This window comes from Drosophila pseudoobscura, chromosome 2, assembly GCF_009870125.1.
Source record: "Drosophila pseudoobscura strain MV-25-SWS-2005 chromosome 2, UCI_Dpse_MV25, whole genome shotgun sequence".
Classification (NCBI taxonomy): Eukaryota; Metazoa; Arthropoda; class Insecta; order Diptera; family Drosophilidae; genus Drosophila; species Drosophila pseudoobscura.
In genome coordinates this window covers 24,896,172-24,921,973 of record NC_046679.1, presented here as the reverse complement: position 1 = coordinate 24,921,973, position 25,802 = coordinate 24,896,172, and the positions used below count along the sequence as shown (strand labels likewise).

General features: G+C 41.8%; 2 protein-coding genes across 4 annotated transcripts; one reads left to right on the top strand and one right to left on the bottom strand.

The window, feature by feature from the left end:
* The first annotated feature begins 183 nt into the window (after positions 1-183).
* Positions 184-1,970, top strand: LOC4802697 (probable tRNA (uracil-O(2)-)-methyltransferase). Its single transcript, XM_001359527.4, has 2 exons — positions 184-485; positions 540-1,970. Exons 1-2 carry the CDS (start codon positions 218-220, stop codon positions 1,847-1,849), a joined length of 1,578 nt encoding a protein of 525 aa, XP_001359564.3. The 5' UTR covers positions 184-217; the 3' UTR covers positions 1,850-1,970.
* On the bottom strand, positions 1,875-3,463 carry RnpS1 (RNA-binding protein S1). 3 transcript variants are annotated; one of them, XM_015182530.2, is made up of 3 exons: positions 3,307-3,463; positions 3,076-3,240; positions 1,875-2,969 (listed from the first exon to the last, which is right to left on the bottom strand). In XM_015182530.2, coding segments are annotated over exons 1-3 (1,125 nt in total). In that variant the 5' UTR covers positions 3,309-3,463; the 3' UTR covers positions 1,875-2,011. The 3 variants fall into 3 exon arrangements, with proteins under 3 accessions (XP_015038016.1, XP_033232835.1, XP_001359563.2); XM_033376944.1 differs by having other exon boundaries at positions 1,875-2,966; XM_001359526.5 differs by having other exon boundaries at positions 1,875-2,981; positions 3,307-3,462.
* Between the last annotated feature and the right edge of the window lie 22,339 nt (positions 3,464-25,802).

The following is a 25,802-nucleotide window of genomic DNA, read 5'->3' as shown; positions in this document are numbered from 1 at the left end:
TAATACTTGCTTTTATTGCATTTTGCGTTGAAAATGTTTTAGCGAAATAGGTCAAACAAAAAAACGTTTTAGCAAAGGATAGTGGTTCATATTGCTCAATTTAGAGATTGTTATTGATTATTTAAACATTTTAAAATATACCAAAAAATACTAAAAAACCGAAATTTAAAAAAGCTTGATCAACGGGAAAAAGCCAGTTTGGCAACACTAACTGGACATGTCAGCTGTCGAGGAACCGCAATTCTGGCTGGCGATTGGAATTTTAATCAAAAACTACCATGCCTTGAATAAGAAGATATTCGAAGTGGTCATCAGCCGAGTACAAAAGCAACAAGATGAAGAACCACTGTGCGATTCCACACAAGAAGAACTGGAGAGGACGCTGAGGGAGCGGCCAGAGAAACGCACGTGCAGAGGCTTTAGGATTGGCTTTAAATTACTGCCCAAGAAACTAAAGGAGAACATTCTGGCCACAGCATTTGTGGGTGAGACAAGCCGTACATTTATTTGTTCTTTTCCCCATTCAAATGTGTTGGCAGATTTTCAGCAACGCCACTACCGATGCCAGATTGCCAGCGATGATTTCGAAGACTTCTCGGTGCGGCTCGATGGCGGGCAGTTGGAGATTGACTCTCTGCAGACTGGTAGATGGCAGGAGTTTGTGCTGAAGCCCAAGCTGCTAAGCTGGTCGCAAAGTAAACCGGACGAGACCAAGGTGAAGTCTCTCGGCCTGGTTGATGTGGAGAAGTACAATGATTTGTATAAGGAGCTAAAACAAAAGCATGCCCAGCGCCTGCTGCAGTACTGGCAAACGGCACAGGAGTCCACAGATCCGTTAAAGTTCATATACGAGGACCTGGCGATAGCAGCGTACCTCATAGTCCTGTGGGGTCAGACTCAAACAGAGCCCAAGGCTTTCGCCGATCTGGGCTGTGGCAATGGTCTGCTGGTTCACATTCTTAATGCAGAGGGCTATTCCGGCTATGGCTATGATATACGCAAACGAAAGCTTTGGTCGCTCTATCCGGCGGAGACTAGCAAAAGCCTCATCGAACAGGCTGTGGAGCCGAATAGCTTTCGCTTGGCATTCCCAGAAATTGACTGGCTGATTGGTAACCATTCCGATGAACTCTCGCCCTGGCTGCCGGTTTTGGCCGGGCGCCTGAACACACACTTCTTTCTGTTGCCCTGCTGCCCGTACGAATTGAGCGGGGCGAAGTTCCAGCGGCGAAACACTAGCATAAGTGCCTATCAGGACTTCTTACATTATGTTTTTAAGGTGTCCGAGCAGTGTGGCTTCGAGACGCTTCAGGATCGCCTGAAAATACCCAGCACCAAGCGTTTGGCATTGCTGGGCCTCAAAAGGACCTCTAAGGATACTCAAAGTATGGAGAATTTTGTGCAAGAAGAGCTGCAGAAGTACAAAATAGGAGATCCAAAGGACGAGTTGATCACCATAAAGCTGCGCGAGAAGGAGGAAATCGTACGAAATTGCACGAAAGTAGATAGATCTATTATTAATGGCCTGGTGCTAAAGATCTTTCGCTTGCTGCTTGACAGTCATGAAGACAGTTGGTCCGGCCGTCTGCCGATGCGAGACATTGCTCAAACTCTGACCAAAGAAGAGCTGAGCGGCATCAAGTCAGAGTGCGGTGGCATTAAGACTTTGTTGAGGAACAAACACGAGGTCTTTCAGTTCTGTGGCGGCGATCTTATTGGCATACGCAAGCCTCAGATGACTGCTGTTCCACATCCCCGTCTGGCCATCAAGAAGCGAGACTGCTTCTTCAAGCTGCATCATCCGTTGGGATGTCCCCTGGAGGATTCTGAATGCACCTTCATACACTAGCTAATAGAAGGAGGCTTGTGCATAATTTATATATTTATTAAGTGCCGCATATGCTCCGCGCACGTTTATTGTTCCGATAATAATGTGAAATAAATTGAAGCTTGTGTTTTATGTGTATAAATCAGTAGAAATCGCTTGTCCAATGTACATCTAAGGATCCCTCTAGCGGGAGCTGTCTGAGCTGTTGCTGCGGCGTCGACGACGGATGGGGGACCGAGAGCGACGGCGCGGTGAACGATTCCGGTTACGGTTAGGGGGTGATGGCCGACGTCCGCCGCCACCACGATTATTGAATCGATTGAATTGCGGCGGGGAACGCCAGCGGTTGCCTTGCGGCCGTCGCATCGGTGGCGACGGACGACGCATGGGTGGCCGCTGTTTGGGTATGATAACGGGCGACACGGTTATCTCTTGGCCATCAACCTGGCCGCCATCCATGTGCTTCATGGCACTCTCACAGTCCTCGGCGGTGCCATACTCCACGTAGGCCATGCCTCGCCCGAAATTCGGATGGTAGCGATCGGTTGGAAACTCCACGGACTTCACATCTCCAAAGCTGCTGAAGATCTCGAATACATGATCCTTGGTCACGTTGCGGGTCAGTCGACCGACATGAATGCGCACCGGCTTCGGTGTGGGTGAGCGCGAACGCGGTGTGCGTGAACGTGTGCGCTCGCGTCTCTTCGGCGGCGGAGTCCTGTCTCCCGAAGTGCGGCCACGACGCCGTGGCGACCGCGAGCGACTGCCCGAGCGGGACCGCTCTCGCTTCACATTGTTACTGTCGCCTCCCACGGCGCCTCTGTCATTAGAGCCGGCACGACGAGCACGATCCCTGGACCGGCTGCGACGCTCTCGCTCGCGTTCGGGTTCCTTGCGAGCCTTGTTGCTGGGCTGTGGAGATTTTGATGTGCGACGCGGTGACCGAGATCGCGTACGCGACTTCTCTTTGTCTTTATCCTTCCCACCAGCGGCGCCACCGCCACCACCGGCTGCTCCACGACGACGGTTCTTCTCGCTACGATCCGAGTCGCTGGACGAGGACGAGGAGGAGCTCGACGAATCACTGGAACTGCTCGAGCTGGAGCGGGACCCAGTGCCAGAGCTGCTGCGCGACGAGCTGCTGTCAGATGAACTGGAATTATCATTTACATACATTTTTGGTGACACTTTTTCCAGTTAGGCCGGCTGTCAATTTGTGCAAAAATTGCGTGTCTTTTGGGATTTACCTTCTGCTGGAGTCGCTGCTAGAGGAGGCGGAACCACGGCGTTTGCGTTCGCGCTCCCTGCGCGAAGAGTTGCTGGTGGTCGCTGCCTTGCCCCCCTCCTTCTCTTTCGCGTCTTTCTCTTTGACATCCTTTTCACCCTCGCCGGCGGGACTCTGGGCACGCGCCCTAATTTTTGGTCAAGAATATGATATGTTTCAATAAGACACCACGGCACTGGCCATTACTACTCACATGTTTGTATTGGAATTCACTTTTAATGCACTTAAACGCGGCTGCAAATTCTAATCGAATTGCTAGCTGTTTTATTTTATAAATTAAATTATTTTTTTTACCGTGCGTCAAAATGGTTGTTTTCGATTGCAGCAGTGTGACCACGGATTTATCAGAATATACCCAAATATACCGTCTCATTTAAAAAATATACCGTAAATATACTGACGAATTCAAGTTCTGTTTTACATATTCCTCGATTTTGATATTCCGTCGGATATTATTAGCTATATAGAACATCTAGCCATGCCCACATAATTTTATCCCATTGATGAATAAATTTTCTACACGATTGGATAGTTTTGAATCCCTGCTTTTATTGGATTTTGTGTAAAAAGAGGTTTGAACGGAAAAGTTCGACAAAAAAAGAGTCACTGTGATGCGTTTAGGCCTTGGAATACCCTATTTTGTTAATTTTATATGAAGATGAAACGTGATTTATAAAGAAATTTTCTCAAATTGATATTCCTTAGAAATATTCAAGTACCTTTTTAGTATCTTGTATATATTTATGTCGATCCTGATACCTACTGAGCCTTGGAAGACAAACGTATTCACAATTCTATAACATCCATTTGCCCCAGGGTATGTGTGCATGGAGTTAGCAACATTTGTGCATGGAATGCGCAACATTTGTGTATGGAATGAGACTCATTGTTGCCAAAGCGAATTGCGGCGAACTGCGGCGAATTCAAATTCGATTCAAAAAAACGACCAATTCCTCATATTCTTTGTTCCGTTGAATAATACTATCTATATAGAACATTTAGCCATGCCCACTCAATTTTGTACGATTGATGAATCAATTTTATACATGATTGGTCTATTCGAAATACTTGCATTTATTGGATTTTTATATAAAATTGAAAATTAAATTAATAGATGACAAAAATACCATTTAGCACTAAAAAACACCACATGGGAGCGCGGCGAAAACCAGTTTCTACAGTATATACGGTCTCACTTGAAAAATATACCGAGTGGTGCGCGCCAAATCGAACTTTTTTGAATGTGAGCGACAAGGATTTAAATGTTGTCAACCGGGCCTTTATCTATGCCCACATAATTTTATACGATTAATGAATCAATTTTCTACACAACTGGTTAGTTTTTAGTCCTTGCTTTTATTGTATTTTGACTAAAACACGGTTTTCAAGTAAATGTTGCTGCAACATTGTGTATGGAATGGGACTCATTGTTGCTAAAGCGAATTGCGGCGAACTGCGGCGAACTGCGACGGACTGCGGCGAATTCAAATTCGATTCAAAAAAACGACCAATTCCTCATATTCTTTGTTCCGTTGAATAATACTATCTATATAGAACATTTAGCCATGCCCACTCAATTTTGTACGATTGATGAATCAATTTTATACATGATTGGTCTATTCGAAATACTTGCATTTATTGGATTTTTATATAAAATTGAAAATTAAATTAATAGATGACAAAAATACCATTTAGCACTAAAAAACACCACATGGGAGCGCGGCGAAAACCAGTTTCTACAGTATATACGGTCTCACTTGAAAAATATACCGAGTGGTGCGCGCCAAATCGAACTTTTTTGAATGTGAGCGACAAGGATTTAAATGTTGTCAACCGGGCCTTTATCTATGCCCACATAATTTTATCCGATTAATGAATCTATTTTCTACAAGACTGGTTAAATTTAAGTTTTTATTTTTATTGCATTGTTTATGAAATAGGGTTCAGGGAAAACGATCAACAACAATTTCCAATAAATTATTTTATTTACATGGTAAGTACACTCTAACTACACATTTGATACATATTAACTACTTTTTATGTAATTACCAAAAGCGACACCTAGATGGGAAATGTATATATTCAAATACCGCCTTGCAACGGGTTAATTGTTCTCCGTCAAGGACTGGAAACCATTTGATACCCGATTTGAAATAACTTTCATACCTGAAAGCATCATATAATATGATTGATAGATCCAATTTGAATTACTCCCTTTTCATTGAATTTTTCTTAAATAAGGGTTAAACAAATAAAGTCAAAGCACAAAAACGTAAGTTTGTTCGGAATGAAACATAAGTGCGTCTGGGATGTTACGTACTCAACAGATGTTTCATGTGCCAAAACCGTTTCCGTTAATGTACGATATATTTAAACCTGTGGAAAAGGGTAACCAAGTTTATAAGTTTATATGGATATATTATAAGTGGTGTATATATTAAAAGTATCTTATATATAATTATAATTATAGTATACTAAAAAAAAAACCATGTAAAGTATTAAATTTGAAGGTGTGGTTTAAAAACGTAGGCAGCATGCGCCTGCATTACAATGGTGGAGTTTTATCTGCAGGAGTGTCAGCGACATTCCTGAGCTTCAACGCCGCCCAGGAAGTCGGTCGACACCACTGATGCTACGTCCGATATCGTAGGCTTAGCCTCCATGCTCGATGTCTCCTTATGAGTCGGATTTTTTTGTAGCCCTCCTTAACGCTGAAAAGCCCCACCGACCCCTCTCTCAGGACGAGGATGAATTGGCGCCCCCGTCCATTGCTCTCCTCTATCTTGGCCACCTTCCAATCGGAGGTAGGGTTCAGTATTTTTATGATTTCAAATTCCCTTAGACTGTTTTAAGGATACATACATACATGTACATAAATATATTATGGTTACATTCAGTTACGTATCCTAAGCAATTCCAATATGAATTGCCAAAAGCCCATTGGCCATAAGGTCGTCACAGCCCATTGACTTCCATTGAGCAACCGGTAAACGGCACCGGCTGCTGTTGCTGTTGCTGCTCTGCGTGGGCTATCCATTTTAGGATCATTTTCCGATGAATTAATTTAATTTGGTAGCTGTGTAACCATATATTGGTTACATTTAAGGACTTGCGCACATTGCTGTCATTCTTAATGCGAATATTATTTGAGGCCCAAACAATCTGGTTGTGGGACAGCATTTTCCCACCAGTTCCCGCGATCTCTCTCTCTGTGTATGTAAGTGTGTGTGAGTGTGTGTGTCAGTGCACTTCCTTGGTATGTTTTCTATTCATTCCAACACTTAAACTGACATTAGCCGCCAGCTTGAGGTAGAACGCTTCTTCTAATGCACAAATAATTGCAGAAGATGCTTCTGCTGCTGCAGTTGTCGTTGTTGTTGCAGTGTCAGGTAGCAGCCGACAGTTCTGTGCTGCTCTTTCAGCTGATTGCTCAATCTCAATGAAATATGATTAAATAAATAATTGTTGCTTTAATTCAGTTTTGCTCCTCACAAAATAGTTGGGGGTCTGTCTTCTTCAGGTGGTAATGGAGCCGCCATGCTGTTAACGGGACTTTGGTTTGCCATTCTCATACTTCCGATATGCAATAACTGTAATTATTTTACATAAATATGTACATACATACATATATGTATATAGGGATTGGGCTCTGCATGGGTGTCAAATAATAAGTATTTTTAAATTTATTTATTTTTCGAATATAAATATAATCCCTTTAATTTTAATATTTACTCTTAGATTTATAAACGCAGTGGAAATTGTTCATAGAAAGTGGTTTCACTTACATTTGTATATTATCGAATACAAATTTAATATACTTAATTTATTTTTAAGTGTTTTATACTTAGATAGAATTTGGGCAGTATTAAAAAGTCTTTTTAAATAATTTACGTTTAAATCGAATTAAATTCTATTTAATTTCACTATTTTTGTATTTAAAAATCGAATATTTAATTTGCTACACACTTTTTTTCCCCTGGATAAGATCTTATTTAGTCGAAATATAATATAAGCAGTTGACCAAAATAAAAGCACCATCTCCCATAAAGGATTGATCTACAAATTATTTGGTGAAGAAAACCTGAGACCAAAATCGATTATTGATGAAACTTGATCCCCAAAACATAATCCAGAAAGCTAAGACCTCCCCGCCCCCTTGAAAACAGAAGTAGAAACATAAACTCTCGGTTTCAGTTTGTGTGAAATTGAATTTCCCAAAAGAAAGCCCGAACACCAGACATCTTCTCTTTGGTCAAATAGAAGAACTTTCCACAGTCGAAGTAAAAGTTGCAGCCCAGATTGATCGGCTTAAAGTTGCCCCGGCTAAATAGCAAAAGCAAAAGCGAGGCAATACAAAGTTTGTCCACTGCTAAATGATCATTAAAGTGCGTAAATCGAAACCAGACTGCATCTCGCACTGGTCGTCCAAGTTGAATTGACTTTTTCGGCATTGGTCAACATTAGACATTTTGTCCTAATTACACAGACGACAAACTGAGAGCTAAGAGCTGGCCTCAGCTTCAGATGCAGCTTCAGATTCGGGCTTCAGGTTGCACTCCGAGACTTCGAGTTGATTGGCGACGCAAGCGCAAGCGCACCAGCACTTCACTTTCCATTTAATCTCGTTTGGTTTGGTTTCGTTTTGGTGGTGCAACTGCCACACAATTTGTCGCAGCATCGCGCGAGATCGCCGCCGCATGGAAATCGAAAGCCGATTTTCATGTCAATATTTTTGTTTAATAAACTGCCGATGGACCGGACCCTGCCAGCCAGCCAGCCTGCTGGCAGGCCTCGCTCGTCTCGTCGTCTGAGCATGCGGAAAATATGCAAATTACCATCGACATCGACGTGCATCATAAGGTGCCCCCAAGGCACGGCAGCTGCACCGGCACCGGCAGCGGCAGCGGCAGCGTCAACGCAATGCAACCTCCCAGCCACAGCGTTGCGTTGACCGATTGAACGAAAGTGCAGCAGCAGCAGCAGCAACAGGCACAGCGAAAGATGAAAGTTGTCCACATGGTAGAATGACGAGGCTGAAAGTGCAAGTGGGTCCGGCGATCCACCAACGAACGTGCGATTGATGTAAGACGGTTATGGAGACTTCAGATTGAAGACTGGGATGGGCTGGGATGGCATCGAGATCATATGCGAGGTGTCAACAGAAGTTGGTCGAGTGGTTTCACTTTTCTAAATAGAGCCCGCTTGAGGCGGGGCATAAGCGGAGGAGAGAACTGTGTAAAGGTCTTGGGGATCGATCGCTAATGAAAGAAATTTGATTGGAGAATCATGATCTTCCACGGAACTGGGAACCGGGGAACTGGATTGGTCGTGCTGCTAACAGAAAAGATAAAATTAAAGAACTGTGATATCTGTACCAAAAACACCAATAACATTATTTATTTTCATCTATATCCCAGAGCTACAAATTATTATTATGGTAGAAAGTTATTTACTTAAATCTAATATTTCAAGATTAAAATTTTTATTTTATATTTTTTATAAAAGATATTATTTAATTAATTTAAAATGATTGTGTACATTATTTTTAATATTTTTTTATATTACTTTTATTTTTATTCATGTGTCATAAGGATCGGGATAAAAATTAAGATTAAAATGTTTTCATTGGAATATGCTTGTAGAAAGGCCTTTACAGACTTTTTGTTTTTATTAGAGAAATTAATTTGTAAGATATAAAAAATTGTGGGAGTCTCCGTGTTGGATACTCCCAACCCGGATGGAGTCCACCCCGGATAGGATAGGATAGGTATCCTATCTCCTTTTCAGGAGATATATAAGAGATATATGTACATTGAAAAAAAATATATATACACAGTGGCGTTGAAAATAGCACCAGTAATCAGAAACCCATTGCTAATATTTTTGGTCAAATTAAACAATATGTTTCTAATGCAATAAATATGTTTGGATGGATATTTTACCAAATAATGCGGAAAGTTTCCTTGCATTTTATAGTTTTTTGATTTCTTTGTAAATTGGTGCTATTTTTTTCGGCCCAGCTGTATACCAGGGGGGATGGATATCGAAAGGGTGCTCCCTTTAATTGCCTTAGTTAATATTAAAAATATTTCTGATATATGTACTTTGTGTATTAAAAACTTGCCAATTAAGCAAAATCCGGCAAAACCACGGCATTTAGATGGTTTTGGAAAGGGTACCAGTACTACCTCGATTTTTTTTTCAATTTTTACCTGCAAAGTAGAGTATTAAAAGTTTGAGTAAAACAGTTTTTTGGGCATCCAACTGATCCTGATCAGATTGTTGAGAAAACTGGCAGTGTAGTCTCTGAAAGAGAAGTAATTATATTAATAAACTAAGTAAACTAAGTAAATGATTCCATCTCACTCTACTCACATGGGATTTCGATCCAAACCAAAAACACTCTTGCGATAGGTAAAAATGTGGCAAAATTTATATCAATCTGTTGTCGTTGTCCGGACCAGTTAAGATATGCTCGACAAGGTCTCGACAAGGTCGAAATGGGGAATATGCTAAGCATCTGCAAAGAAAGAAGAAGAACAAATGCCATTAACAACATGGCAACAATGTTGCCAGCTACACTGAGGAAAATAGGTTACATAGTTGACCAATAAGGCCTTCAGGCTAAACCAAAGATATATTGTCATTACTACTTCTTTCCACCGCGATCATAGTTTGATAGGTTATTTCTATTCCATTTTATGTCTTTCTTTTCTATGGGTTTTAAAAATCTTGATGGATTGCCAATCCTTTTGAGCTCCTTTTCGAGGAGCGACCGTCTGTTTTTTCCTATTCAGCTTATCTGAAGGTTAAACTTATAACATATGTTTAAGAACATATCTTTTAACATTAATAGCTTAATTTTATTGGAAAAACGCAATTATTTGTGGGAATGCTCTCATAGTATGAACATTAACCGCTTTAAGTGGTTCTTTTTCAGGCTAATACATGTTGCAACCTGAGGAATTTTCTTCCTTAAATACCACTAAAGTTCAACCGTTAAAGGAAATTGATTTTTTCGCTGAGTGTATTGGCAGTGCTAATGGTATTCGCCTGAGGACCGTAGGTGATAAGAAATAATTGAAAAGATTGTCGGGCATTTGAATCGATTGAAGGGGACGGGGGGGGGCCAGCAGATCGAGCAAAGAGAAGAAAGAAGGAGAATAAACAGCGAAGGGCCATAATTAGGCGATTGTCTCAATGTGTGTGTGTGTGTCTGTGCAAATGTTTATGTTATGTCAATTGTCGACCGACCGACCACACAAGGAAAATACTATGCAGAGGACCAGAGGACCAGAGGCGAAGGCTCGTCCCGCTCCATGCATGTAAAACTGTTTACCGCTGACTGCTAAACCGCAGTCATTAAGGTTGCAAGAAGAACAGCGGCAGCAACGGGGACGGAACGGGGCGGGTCTTCTTCTGCTTTCTTTTCACTGAGCTTGCAGTTTTGTCTCGAGTTTTTCTCTCACCCTGTCTCGCCCTCTCTAGCGTTGCCTTAATTGTTTTATTGCAGCAAGAGGGGGAGAGAGAAACTTTCTATTTGAGCATTTTCACAGGGAAAAATATTTCATTTTTCCTTTATTTTTTTCGAGTTGGTTGCGATAAATGTTCGGTTGCTTGCAACCTGAAGATGCAACCTGAGAGGCGGCAGCTCCACTAATATTTTTCTTCCGCCTGACTACACTATGCAACATCATATTTGCGCTTCAGCTTGTCAGAATTGCAAAATTCAATACAGTTAATTTAACCATAATTTATTAAACTAATTCTAAGATCCGAAATCCATAAAAAAAGTCGGTTTTAGCTCGAAGCGTAAACAAAAAGTTAAATTTTGTTGACTAGTGGTACGAATGGGAGTTTTTTCAAAAATGTTGATGTGTCATAGCTGTCAGCCTGGTGTTGTTTTGAGAGAGCTCTGCCTGACAGCTGTGAAGTTGTTGTGTCATAGCAGCTAGCAAGGAGAAAAGTGCGAGCGAGACACATATACATATGTATGTACTTATAAGTAGATTCAAATGTATCTTTTTATATGGTGACAAGTGGCAATATGGTGGCATAACACAGGTAGTATTTATGGTTGATAGCTACAGTATAGTGTCATAACAGAAAGGATAACTTTCGGGCGTTTTTGGCCGAGATCCGCGCGTCAGCTTCGGCTTATTGTCAAGTCTTAGCAGTTTCCGAAACATTTGCTAAAAGTGTTTTTGATTACACATTTTCCCGTACATTTTTCGATCTTAGGATTGTTTTTACAATACACATTTACTCTCCATATAATTTGCAGAGAAATTAGTTTCGTAATTGAATGAGCATTGCGGCATAGATGAGAATCATTTGAGTTAGTTTCACAACCCTCAGCTTGACCTCTCCAATCTTTATAGGGAGAGAAAGAGAGAGAGAGAGAACCATTCAGGCTTAATTATGCGTTTTGTATGGGATCCCCGGCCGTGGTCAACCCTTTTTATGTGCAAACTTTAGCGCGTTTTATGAGCCGCTCATTAGAACCCGAACAGACCGAACATGGAGAAGGGGGCGCTGCCGCTCCTTTATGACGTTGAGATGTCGACAACGATGGCCAACAGCCAGGCCAACAGACAATACTGGTACTATCAACGACAGACGCTAACAACGAAAAATGCATGAAAGATGACCACAGATGATGCAGTTTGTATACCCTTTGGAATAGCTAATAAGTCAATGTTTAACTGAACAAAGAGGTTACCAAAAGAAGCCATATATAAGAATAGTAAATAGTTCCCTTCACCATCGATATTTTCTCTGGACTATTCGTAGGTCCTAAGTTACCTTCATAAGAACTATATATAGAACCGATTTCTCCAATGGGAGCTATAGTTTCAAGTGATATATGACTAAATCTATTTAAAATATTTTTAAATACTGAAAAAATATAGTTATTGCTTATGGTATTGTGGACCCTGTCCAAATTTGCAATACCCTCTTCCAGGGTATAGAGAGGCAGATGGAGACGCTCGGCTCATTATAATGGGCGGCACTTTATTTAAATGCGCGCACGGCACATCATTAACAAGGCAAATGCTATGCGTTGCTCGGTTCAGTTTTCAGTCTTAGAGCAGCGCGAGGCGACCCAAAAGGATGTGGCTGTGGCTGTGGATGTGGATGCGTCTCTATTAGCGGACACAGACCGCACGCACTGGCTGAGGGGGGGGGGGGGGGGCAGCGATGGTATGGGGGAGCGGCGCAGAGAACGGATCGGAGTGAACGAAGCGATTTCATAATATCTCAATTGATGTGTGCGGCTCTCCATCAAGTTCCAATGCACAGTGGTTCACAGTGCCATCAAAAACTAAAACCAAAATGCTTAAGGAATACGAACAAGGCATAAATATGACATACCCGAAAAATTATAAAACCATTTAAATTTTGTATGATTTTATATATTTTCTTTTTTTACAGGAAAAAATAATTTTCAATACCCTTGAATCATTAATTTAATGGGTTTTCCACATCTGGCACTAAGCTTAAAAATATCCATAGAATTTTCATAGTAAGAAATACAGACAGAGGAGGTTAAGGGGCATATATCAAGGCTTATGTCTGAACAGACAGGAACAGCTGTGCAGAACAGATGTTCCACTGTCTCCTCCTCGTCCTCGTCTCTGCAGCTGTTAGCTTGGGTGCCTATTAGCCTATTACAAATAATTAAAGCTAATAATTTGCCAATTGAATTCTAAATTTTCTTTATTTATATCTTGTCTCTTGATCGGGCAACATTCTCAACTCCAGTTTGAGTGTTCTGGCGACACTGTGCCTTCGAGTGGCGCCTTAATTGGTTTCTTAGAATTCGCGGTGCGCCCTTCAGCTCGATGAACGCTTCACTTACCTGGACCCCCCTCCCCCCCTGTGCACTAGCCCTTTCCACCGCCTATCAACCTAACCCCCCCTTCTGCAATATGCGTTTTGCCTATTACTTGTTCTTGTTCTTCTTGACTCTGATATTCCTCCACCTTCTCCTCTGCAGAGCGGCGGACGACCGGCCTGCTTCCTCTGCCTGTCCGCTAATTAAGGTCGTCGTCAGCGGCTTTGGTGCGTTTGCAAATTACCCCGCAATTCCACATGGCAGCAGGCCGGGAGAGGGGCAGTCTGAAGGCTCTATGTGGTAATTGCCCGACTACTGCCACAGCCATGCCACAGTCCCCAGTTCTGGGTAAACTGTACGCGCTTGATTTCTGGGCGACATTTTCTATAAAATAGATGATTGTGTGGACTGTTTATGATTAGATTATAGAGGGGGTTCGAGTAGATTAAACCAACTCAATCTATCCATCAATTTTACTCTAACCATTCATTTTCTTTAGAAGAACATCTTCTTTGGCGTGCAAAATCGACCGGAATTCAATTGATTACTTATAAGTTTCTTGAAAGTAAATCAATTCAATCAGAGGATTGGTACAGCTATAGAATTTTTAGGTTTTTAAGCTACCTTCCCTATGCCTATGAGGGGCGATGCCTATGCCTATGAGACCATAAAATTAGATTCATTTAAGAAAAACTTCTGACGATGATAATAATTCCATACATTAATAGAATTTTCCGTAGTTCAGCTTCCTATATCACCCTGCTGCTACCCTCAATCTAGTAAATGAGAACTGGTTCCCATCAAGATCTTTATCTCTGCGATTTCCCAACAAATGGTGGCTCATCGAAAGACAAATTAAACGCCCATTAAGACATCATTTGATTGTATTTCTTAGTTTATTTTGGGGGGTTTTGGTTTTGGTTTTTGTTTTTGTTTTGGCCACGCTGTCGGATCAATCTATCAATCAATCAAAGCGCATCAGATCAGCCACCAGAAGTCCATTGATGTATGTCAGTAGTTCCGCTCATCCTTGACACAAAATAAATACCGAGAAAAAACGCATATGAAATATTTATGCGTAATTATCAAAGGCAGCTAAATGGATGCCCCCCCCCACCAGCCAGCCCACAAATATTTACAATTTGTTAGCCCATCAGCGAAAAAATGTGATTTCGCTTTGGTTTAATTGTTGTTTGGTCTTGTTGGCTGATTTATTTTGGCCAACCTTCGTCCCACGAGCGACCTGCTCGCGCGGAGGGTGGGAGGCAATCTCGTTGCTATCCAAACTTAATTACGCGCGTGTATCTGTCAGATAGCCCGCCACCAATCTCTTTACAATGGACTCTCCGCTGCCCCGGGCAAGAAATTAAAACAAAAAATCACGCAAATGAACACAAAAAACTATATATCGAAATATATAAGGCAGAAACAAATTGTGGCAGGAAAAGGAGAAACAAATGCAAATTGCTTCGAATTAAACCGCAGAAAATGTAAAACGTTTTTGGGTTTGGTACTCTTCCAGAGGGTATTTTCATTTGGATAGAAGAAGGAACAGGAGAATTTCGGTCACTAGGAAATGTAGATCTTACAGAACAGGTCTATGAAAATTGCAGTTCTGAAAAATCTATAAACTATAAGGATTGATGGCACTGTTTCAGCACTCTATTTGTTCTTTCTCTATCCTGGCATCACCTATAAAAAGCTATATTCAAAGGGTATAAAACGCTTGCCTGCCTCGAGCATTGTCTTACTTGCCTCTATTTCCAGCTTCGACATTCTCTGGCGCATAGCCGGTCTCTGCACAGAGGAACGTTGCCCCCGAACATAATTTCGCACAGAAATTATTAGCACTTTGTTATTTTTTCGGTTGTCACGCCTCTTTCTTGTACGCATTAGCACTAAATTCCAATACCATACATAGTAGAAATACACACAGGCGAAACATTTATTAACCTCTCTGGCATTTGAGGTTGGATTTTTGATGGAGCCTTTCCCAGCAGTGCTATGCGAAAATGTTGTCAAAGAAGAGGCTTTAATGGGGGGAAGATATATATAACTAAAAGTATCTACAAGTTACATTCAAATGGCCTTTATTTTCTAGAGTGTTGGGGTTATGTATAGGGACGAAGAACTGCTGAAAGAAAAGCTAAAATCTTGTGATATCCTGAGACAGGCCACACAAGATCTAACGATCTATTATTATTGCTCAGCATTGAGGAAAAGAATATGAAAGGCATCAAGAGGAAGAGGTACTTGCATCCCAATAGTTAAGTCTTGCTTTTGCCATTTGCCCGGATTTGCATCCCATCACAACGATGATTTCCTATTGGGAGATCGAGGAAGCATTCATCGTAATCTGTCATCGTTTGGCTTCCTCATCCATATGTCCGACTCTTCCTGCTCATCGGCATCATCATCAACGTTTCCCACTCTTCGTTCACTCACACACACAACACACACTCATTGACCAGTCGAATTATTCAGTGACCCCAAGGCCCACCCCAACTTGCCATCTCAAGCCGCGGCCCTCTTCACCTTTCCCCTAACCCCACAATAGGCCGCTCCTCTGGCTGCCACAGCAGCCGACAACAGCACCAGCTGAAAGTCATGAACCCTGTGGTCTGTAGTCTGTAGTCGGCGCAGACCCATCTTCACCTCTTGTCGCCTTTCCACGCTTCTCATTTCACTTTCTTTTGCACGACCGCCGCGACGTCTCTGCCACAAGGGGGCGGGGGGGACTGGACTGGTGTCGCCACATGGAGCGATGAGGAGATGCTTCCTCGCAGCATCACGTAATTAACATTCAACTCGACTCTTGGCCGGTGAAATTTTCTACTGCCAAAGCGCTGGGCTGCCAGCCGCTCTCGTAATGAGGAAACAAATGGAAATGTTGTCAAATGCGTTGGCGGCTGGTCGCTCGATAAGCCAAGCAGCCACAGAGCAGCCGCAAAGAGGCAACTGCAGCTGTGGCAAGGTGTCATTGCACTCGAACTGCTCTTGAATGCGGTCTCGGGTTCCCATGACTGATAAAGATGGAAGTTCATGTCACCAGTCGTTGAAGAGGATTGAATGTCAGTCTGATTTTAATCTTATTTCATTTCAACAGATCCAGGCTATATTTTTGGGTTAAGGTTGGGTAAAGCAGGGCATTTTAGTCTGATTTTAATGTAATTTCATTTCAATAAGGATACATTTTAGGTTAGAGATGTCAAACCATCGAAGGTTTCATCGATTTCTGTAGTTTTGGCGATACAAAATGATTGGAGGGATAACGTTTAATGAAAGCACTAATATCTTTTTCCTCATTTACTTTTATTTAGGTAGTCTCTCACTTAATTTATATTTTCCTTCTTTAAAAAATCGCATTAGTATGAGCAGCATTCAGTTTCTTCATGAAAAGCGAAATTTACTTAGATTCTTCATACAATTAGATCCAGAACTGACCTTGAATTTGGTAGAGCTTCTTCCACCTTCTTAATTTTTACAAGAATATCTGAGGAAAGACTAAGATTAAACTTAATCCAAGCAGCAGTTGCATTCTTCAGCAATATTAACTCATTAAAGAATATTAAAAAAGTATTAAGCGATAAAAATATACATATCATACGAATACCCCTTTAAATCCTTCAAGATCCTGGTCTGCTATACGTCTTACCTTTCTTCTGAAGCCTTTCTTGTTTGAATAAATGTTAGATAAATTGAAAATATATTTCAAATACATATATTTCACGCACATAAGTCTCAGTAGTTCTCATGACGGGGTTTGTTCTTTCTAAATCATTTTGAAGCATTTAGAATGCAATGGCAATGACCACGCCCAGCTTAACCATTCTTTTAATTTATTTATTTCTAACAACAACAGCAAACAGCAAAAAAAAAAAAAAACACAGATAAGAAAAAAAGAGAAACAATTTTATTGCAAATGTCAATTGCCTTAGATCATTCAACTAAATGGTAGCTACGTGCTGCAATTTGTGGCATGTGTGTGGCTCTGAGAACTGCGGGTTCCCATACGATGATCGCAGACAGCGGCTGGAGAAGAGGTGCCACCAGGAGGCTGAGCCCCCAGAACATGGCAAGAGACCAAAGCAGAGGCTCTAGAAAAGTCTAATGTAAAATGCTACATTAAAGGCAGAGTCACAGCCAGCAGCAGAGTCAGTGGCAGGGGCAGGGGCAGACTCAGAGGCAGGGGCTGGGGCAGGGGCAGATGTAGATTAGAAAAGAAAAGCGCAGCATAATAAGCAATAAATGCAAGTCTAAGACTCATTTCGAACGTGTTAAAATGATATCACAAGTGCCCCGGAAGCCAGGTCTAAACAATGGGGAAACATGGAGGCATTCCCAGTCGATAGCTCGACTATGGGATACCCGCTATTCGCAAATAGAATGGATGGGAAAACGGGAAAGGCACATACAGCTTTTACTGAATTTCGTTCAAAAAACACCTACAGACTGGCTTGGATATATTCACTTGTGTTCTTGAATATACCTGCAATATAAATCCATTCACGAATACAGCATGCCCTTGAGTACCCTTGAGGTACAATAAACAGAAATGCAAAGAAAAGCAAAAGGTAAATCCATGTTGCTCATATGAAAAGTTAAAGGGAAACCCCTCCTGAACCCTTCTGGCAATCTCTGGCTCGTTCTTTGGCTAATTTGTTGCTGTTTTCCTGGAAAAGCGCTAATCAAAAGTTTAATGCCCAGCGAAGGGAACGAAGAAATTGCAATGCAAAAGCAAACAACAAAAAAAAGGAAAATCGACAGACACAAACCGAAATCTGCAAGAGGCATGCAGGCAGGCTGCTGCAACCTGCAACCTGCCACAACGGCAACAATTATTATGCAGCAGCAGCAGCAAAAATCCACTCGAGGCGTTGCCCGCAGCCAAGTCGCTGCCAAGTGATTCTAATGATGCTTCTAATGATATAGTCAAAAGCGAAGCGCGACTCGCAGCAGTTGCAACAGTTGCCAGTTGCATGTGGCAGGCAGCGAGTCGGCAGCGCTGCCTTCAGGCTGCTGCCTCTGATCTGCGACAGTGGCTGTGTGGCGCTTCGGCAGCGGCAGTGGCAGTGGCAGTGGCAGCAGAGTCCAGGAGTCGGTAGCAATTGCATTCGGTTAACCATTTGGGGAACCAAAGTCTGCCTTTAACCCTTGGGCTGGCCAAGTATAAACTTCTCTGCTTTATTACTGGACTTATGTAAGATTTACAGGGGCTTGGGGATTATCTTGATGGTATTTCAGGATTTTACTAGGTATATTTTATGGTAAAAGACCTTCCTACAAAATGGGAAAAGCCAGATGTACAATAACCAATATTTCTCCGAATTATATAACCATTATTATCCAAAACCTTAAACTTAACCAGCTTTCAAAGTGCTTGAAGGCCAGGTGTTCAAAGATCCAAACGACTGATGCATGCAGAACTAATGACATTCTATTTGGTAAACCGTAGGTATAAAATATTTTAAAGAACACAATAGAGCTTTTTCTGTGGAATAGCCGTGCCCTTATTAGCCCCGCACAACCACTGACGGGTTAACTAAATGTTCTAATGCCTCACCTCCTCCTGGTCGCTCCTGCCCCTCCCACCGCTTTCGTTCTTCCTCTTCGGCTCGCGTCAGACTTTTCCGCTTTGATTTTGCGTTAATCTTGGCTTGCACCTGTTGGATCGCTGGATCGCCGGATCGCCGGATCGCTGCTGGGTCGTTGGATGGCGACTGGTGGCTGGTGGCTCTTCCTCCTGCCTCTCTCCTCTGGGAAGTACTACCTGAGAGCAATGACGGTGCCGTTGTTCAATTTTGCGTGCCGTTGCCGCCTCTGTTATTTTAACAATCTGCCATTTAAGCGTAAAAAATGTTGCCTCGTTTCGTGCCGCAGCATTTTTTTTTTTTTTTTTTTTTTTTTGGCATACCCTTGCTGATGGCATTGCAATTTTGTAATGCAGAAAAATAAAGTCCATAAAATAAATGAAGGTATATTTTCGCCAAAGAATCATTTTAGCAGATGTTCAGACAAATTTGTGGAGCACTAAAAAAATTATATTTGGATGTCTTATGAATGGGGAACGAAAAAGATTCAAATTAAAAAATTCCATTAACAAAGAGTCAAAATCGGGAGACACACGTTCTATATTATATATCGTTTAATGGTCTCTTCTAAGAGACCCGAAATTAAGGCCACATCTTAGGCTCGTATCTCTGGTATCTTTTCGGGATCATTCTAAGAACTTTCTAGCGAATCCTATAAATTTTCTAGATATTTAATTGAAAGAGCATCCCATCATTCGACTGACCCAAAGGTGGGCTTTCACGCATTTTTTTTCCGTTGGCTCTTGGTTGTCTTTTCTTTTTTTTTCGGGCTATTTGATTTGGCAATCATGGGGCCTGAACGACGACGACGACGATGGCGCTGCGTTCTCCATTCTGCATTCTGCGTTCGGTTTTTGGTTTTGTTTCGTCGTTTTGGGCGGCGGCATTGCGTTAGTTGAACCTTTTTCGGGCAAAACACATTTGAAACTTGGCTCCCAGGAGGGGCCGGCGTTGGAAGACAGGTTGCTGCTGCGTGCCGCCTGCCGCATGCCGCATGCCGCCTGCTGGCTGCTGGCTGGTGGATTGCTCTGGACAGTATCAATGTGGATTAGTCAAGAGTTTGATTGGGAAATTCTTTTGGGCGGCTTGTCAAATGCTTTTCACGAATATACCTACGAGTGCAGGCAGTCGTTTGTGGACTTATAGACTTTCACTCGCATCCCGAAACAAACTAATTGGATTCTTTTTCGGGCTCCCCGCCCTCCCTGGCATTCAGTGAAGGCCATCCACATATGACTGGATACCGACTGGATAGTTCATTAATCATTCAGTCTCGGTTTCGGTCCTTCACGGCCAATGGCAAGGTAATCCAGGATGGAGGCCTTCAGCCATCTCCCCCGGCTCTGCCCCCCCTCCCCGTCCGCCAATGCAATAATCAACTTGCCGGACAACTAAATTCCACAACTGATTTGCTCGGTTCTCCTGCCCTCCTCTCATTTTTTGCATTTCTGAAAAGCAACAGAAAACGCAGAAGCCACAGCATTGCATGCAAGTGTCCCTATAATCCTCGAACAAAATTGGGAGCTCTAGTAAGTCGTGGATTTTTGCAAAAATTAATATTTAGTGCATGCCAAAATTGATTAATATTGGCTTATAAGAAAATCAGGAGCATTTTACAGCATAATGTTTGGATTTGAATAATATGTACCTATTTTTCAATCTAAATCTAATTTTAATTATATATGTAATATTAATATATAATTATGATATCTAAATAATACGATGAGGCTAATATCTTGAACAACAACAACAATTTGATTCGTCTAAATAAGAGCTTTTTTATTATAAATGGAAAGATAATTTACACGTTTTTTTACTAACCCAAAAAAAGAGAATAAACAATTAAGTGTTCATTATTATTATTATTATTTAACTTTTTGAACAATTTAGCTTAACACTTTCAATAATCGAATTTCTAGTTTAACTTGAGGTCTTTAATTAACCCTTTAGCCTTTTCATATACATATATATGTATATAGTGGAGTAATAACATTTTAAAGAATAATTCGTTTTTTTACTAACCCAAAATAAGAGAATAAACAATTAAGTGTTCATGCTTCAATTTTTCTCCCAATCGATACATCCGTTGATATTAAACTTATATTATTATTATTTATTAAACGTTATTATTAAAATTTAGCTTAAAACTTTCAATACTTAAATTTCTAGTTTAACTTCAGTTTTTTAATTAACCCTTTGGCCTTTTCATATATACATATATAGTGGAGTAATAAAATTTTGAAGAATAATTCGAATATATAATAATTATAATTTTTATATATGAGCCAATCTTCTAATACCCTAGAATGTATTTGTTCGATAAAGTGTGTTCTATCTCTAGTTGAAAACACATAAACTTAATTAAACTGAATATTTCGGAATCGTTTAATATTAAATTGTAAATATTACTAAAACTACATTTAATTAAAATGTACAGGAGCTTCAGGGCCGAAAACATACGACATAATTTTATCTATTAATTTGAAAATGCATTTTTTGATAAGATACTAATAATATATATTTCCATAAGAAACCATTGTAGATCCATCAAGTTATAGATAAGTTCTTCCTATGATAAATACAATATATGATTTATAACGAGCTTCTGAAGTTTCAGATCATAAACTGAACAGGGTTTTTAAGCTGATCTGGAATATTTATGAATTAGAGACCTCTCTATACTTCTCAGTAAACGGTCAAAACTATAAATATTTTAAGGTTATAATATAATAATATCTTATGGCATGAATTTAAATGGTTTCTGCTTCAATAGCTGTATTCCATATGGGTATTAATTGCATAGCTACGGCAAAACAAGTTAATAAAAGCACTAGCAAATAAAACTTGTATCAAATTAAATACATCACACTTTTTGCATACAGGTACATCGGTAATAAAAACAGGAGCAACAGGAGGAGCACCATCAGACAGTAACAGGAACATCAGCTATAGGAAAGCCAAGAACCAAACTTACTACAAAATCTCCATTCACCATTCCCCATACCCCATACCCCATTCCCCAGACCCCATACCCATCTCCATTTTCCATCCCCAGTACCAGCAACAGCAACAACTACAAGTAACTGTGGCAATTGCGTAAATGATGTTCTAATACAACATCAATTACAATGGCAAGCGGCCCATGGCCAAAACGGTAATGATGTAGTCAGCCTCCAAGTTGCGTTTCTGCCTCGGTCTCTGGTCTCTGGTCTCCGGTCCCCACTTCTCTCTGGCTTGTGCTGCCACTGCCACTGCCACTGCAACTGCCGCTGCTGCTCCTCAATAAGCTTACGGCATTCACGCCTTGTTGTTGCCTGCCTCTTCCCCAGTTTTCTCCGGCTTCGGCCCCCCCCGCCCCTTGATCCACAGTAGTGCTGTTGTGTAGCTGTTATCGTTGTCGCTTGCCGAACCGGCTGGAGAACATGTCCCTGCTCTGAGTATACCCCGTAACAGTTGCCGAAGTGCAGCTCCACAGTGCTACACCCTGTATCAGGCGGGGAATATGTGTTTATCCTATAAAATGTACTCGTATGATCCTTTTCTAAAGAGACATTTGTCAAACCCTTTGAGGGTGAAGTAATGTATAATATTTCAGATCAATCAATGATATTCCCGCATGAATGCACTGTAATCTACCGCCTAGGGTATTCCCAAGTCGTAGCCACTAACCCATTCCGAATTCCTGGATAGATTCAACTAAAAATTTCATGCATGTTGCTGCCGTTGTTGTCGTTGCAACAGCCACCAGCAACCAGCAACAACGACAACCGTTTTACGCATGCGTGTGCCTCACCTACTGGGCCTGTTGCACCTGCTTGCCAGGCTCATACCGTCTCTACAGCTGACTGTGGCAGTGCTTCAATTTATGTTTTAATTGTGGAAATTATGTGACATATGTTGCTGCCGATGTGGCGTTTTGCTGCTGGCTTCTGTGTGTGCTTAGGCGGTGTGCATCTGAGAGCATCGAGAGAAGACCGACCGACTGCTATAGCCGACGTCTGTCATAACTGGTAAAGTTGTAATTAAACTGGTGCTGCAAGCCCCCCAAGCCCCCCAATGCCCACAGTGGCACTTGCCATCGCACCGCCCATCGTCTGGGATCGGGAGACAGAGTTTTTGTGGGTTTTGCTCGGGCTGTAAACATTTTACGGTTGTTTATTGCCATCAATTGATGTATGGGTGGATGGCATGGATCGATGGATGGTAAATACTACGGGACGCTGCAGATCACTGAACAGATGATCGAGGAGTCAGCGGCAATAAGTTTGAATGTGGACAGAGGATCGGTTGGAGGGTGGAGGTACAGAGAATCCACCCGGAACTCGGGAATAGTATTTACATGATCTTTATATTGAGGGTCGAAGACCATCCTAAACTTGTCCAACAAGGACAAGGCCCTTCAACAAGGGCAAGGGCTTTAAGGAAACCTTCTGAAATGTGAGAGCTGCATCATTATACTTCCACTTTGGTTTCTGTTTTTCCCAAAGAACAGCTCTAACTGCAGTTTGATTGATTGATGGCCCCCCCCGACGAGTTAGCGATGTTTCGATGCTGTTGACTTTACAAGAAGTTTATGGTCGCCTGCTCTGCTCTCCGTAGTCTTGAACCCCAATGAACTCGCCACAAGCCAAGCGCAAACAACACCCACTACCCGTAAGAGCCACTCGGACTCGGACTCTGCCCCACCGCATCACACGTAAGCCGATGCTTTATGGAGTGTTGTGGAATTGAAGGCTTGTTACCTAACCATAACTGTAATGGCAGCCAGCCCAACTGGCCCAAGAGCCAAACCAATGTTTGGGTCATTTTGGTGTGGACTCCGGAGATCTAATAATAAAAATCAAAATACCGTCACGTAAACCGATAACAAGGCACGGAGACGGAGACGGACACGGACACGGGATCAGTGTCATAGCCAGAGCAGAAACACAATTAAGACCAACATTTTTATGGTGTTCAAACTATAAAATTCATATAATTAAATTGCAGTTATAACTATAACAGCAACAACGGCAACCGAAACTATCATAAAGACCCGCCACAGCACCACCTCTCAGTGCAATGCCCGTGGACGCCGTCGAGTGAATAATTTGGTAAATGGGAGCATAAAGTGAAAAGCGAAAATCAATGAAACAACCTCAAGAATATCAGCAAATAAGAAATGCCTATCTTTGGGGTCTGAAGCAGTAGATACTCTTGTGAATGAATTATGCTGAATACTGACAAAATACTGCAAAATACTGCTAAAGAATACTGACAGCTCTTCTCAGCATTCCAAGTCTCTGCTCTAAATTGTTATACGCTTTCGAAGCAGCAATTACGTTCGTTCAGCGTTTATCGGAAGTTTCGAACAAAAGCTTACTCTTAAAGAATATATCGGTATGAAAATCGGTGGAATCGATAAGTAATAGCTAGACAAATGGATATGGAACTCGGATATGCATGTACATATGTACCTTTCTTTGTACGAGAACTCTCTTAAACGGAGAGCACCTACGGGATGTAAATGTTGATTTGCTGAGTGTCTCCCTGTGTTCTTTATTTCTTATTCTTATATAAATACTATTTTCTAACCTTTTATAACCTTATCACCCATAGGAGCGATAGACCCAATCGCTTTAGCACCAAAAGCGCGTTCCTTTATGGTTTCTATGCTGTCGATTTCGAGTAAATTCTTAGCCCCCCTCAAAAGCCCTCATTCCACTACTGTACCTGAAATTTCTCCACTGCCACGATCATTTTCACCCCTCTCGCTGCTCGGTGTTGTTGCTACGCCAAGTGCGAAAAACGAAACCTCCGGCGTCTGCTGCTGCACCCGGAAATCAATCAAAGTAAGGGCATTCCACTTCAACATCGATGGAGCGCTGCCAACAAATTGCAACAGCAGCACCGGCAAAGGCGGCGGCAGCGACAGCGACAGCGACAGAGGCATCGATCAGCAGAAAACAAAAGGAAAAGAGAGAAGTGAGAAAGCAGCGACAAACGGCCGAAATTGTCCGCTATTTTTGTCTTCACTGACGCTCTCCCACTCTCTGTTGTTGTGCAGCAGGTGCCAAAAGCTCTGATCACCTCTGCTCTCTCACCTGGTAACTCCACTCTCGGAGCGAGCTTTTCAAAGTCTTGTTTTGTTTTGTTGTTACGGGTCTTGTGCCATGCCGGTTATTGTTGTTGCTTTTGCAGTTTTGTAATTTCATTGATGAAATTTTCACGAGCGCGAGAGAATGAGATGGAGAGAGCAAAATCATGAGAGCCAAAGCACGAACTCGACTTTATACAGTGGCGTCTAGAAAACTTGCTCTACTGTACAACAGAATAGAGTAAGCTTAAAAGCCAGCCATTCCTGTGACCGTTTTTGGAGAAAATACTGCTATTTAATTAAAATTTAAATCTAGTACTGCATCGTCGTATGGTTTAAGCACGAATCTCTGCCAGAGCGCCGAGGGGTGCTGCTGCTTGACGCACGACCCGTGTTTCCCAACCGGTACAGCACATGCAGTATTTTGACTCCATTTGAAAATAATTGCGTTACAGTTTGAGTACCCTCCACCATAAAAAACCTTCGTGAATGTTCTGTTTTCAGTTTCAGAGTGCTCTAACATTCATAATGTGAATTAAGCAACCCTCGGTGACGATTTCAATCGTTCTGCTTCCTTGTTTATTCAATATTTAATTATGAAACGCGGTTCCACTTCCCTCTAAAAATTACCATACACATGTATAATGTCAACAACAACCGCATTGCATAGATGTCAAGGTTTCTCTCTGTTGACATGTTCCTGTTTCACCTATGCACTCCACCCCCACTCTCGACTCTCTCTCGCGGAAACAGCTGTGCGAGCGCAAAGCTCCCGCGGCGGGCCTCTCTCTCTGTGCCTCTCTCTCTGAGCACTGACAGCAGGTGCATCAACTGAGTCGAAACGAAGCAAGCGTAACAAGTGCCAAAGGTGGGGAGAGAAGCTTTCCGTCTGACGCACCGCTACCTGGCCGCTTCGACAACAGTTGTGGGCAAGCTTGGAGCTCAGTTTGAAAAAAACTTTCGTGCGAGACAGACGTGAAGCGATCCGATCCGATCCAGTCGAGAGTAACCGAACTTTCCCATTGCAACTGCAACCAACTGCAACTTTGGCGCGACTTTTGCGGCCCGCAGACAACAATCGAATTTGAAGTGAAAAATGTACTAACAAAAATAATAATAATAAGAAAAATACAAAAGAAGAAAGAGCAGAAAGCACCATAAAAAATAAAAAAAAAGAAGAAAAT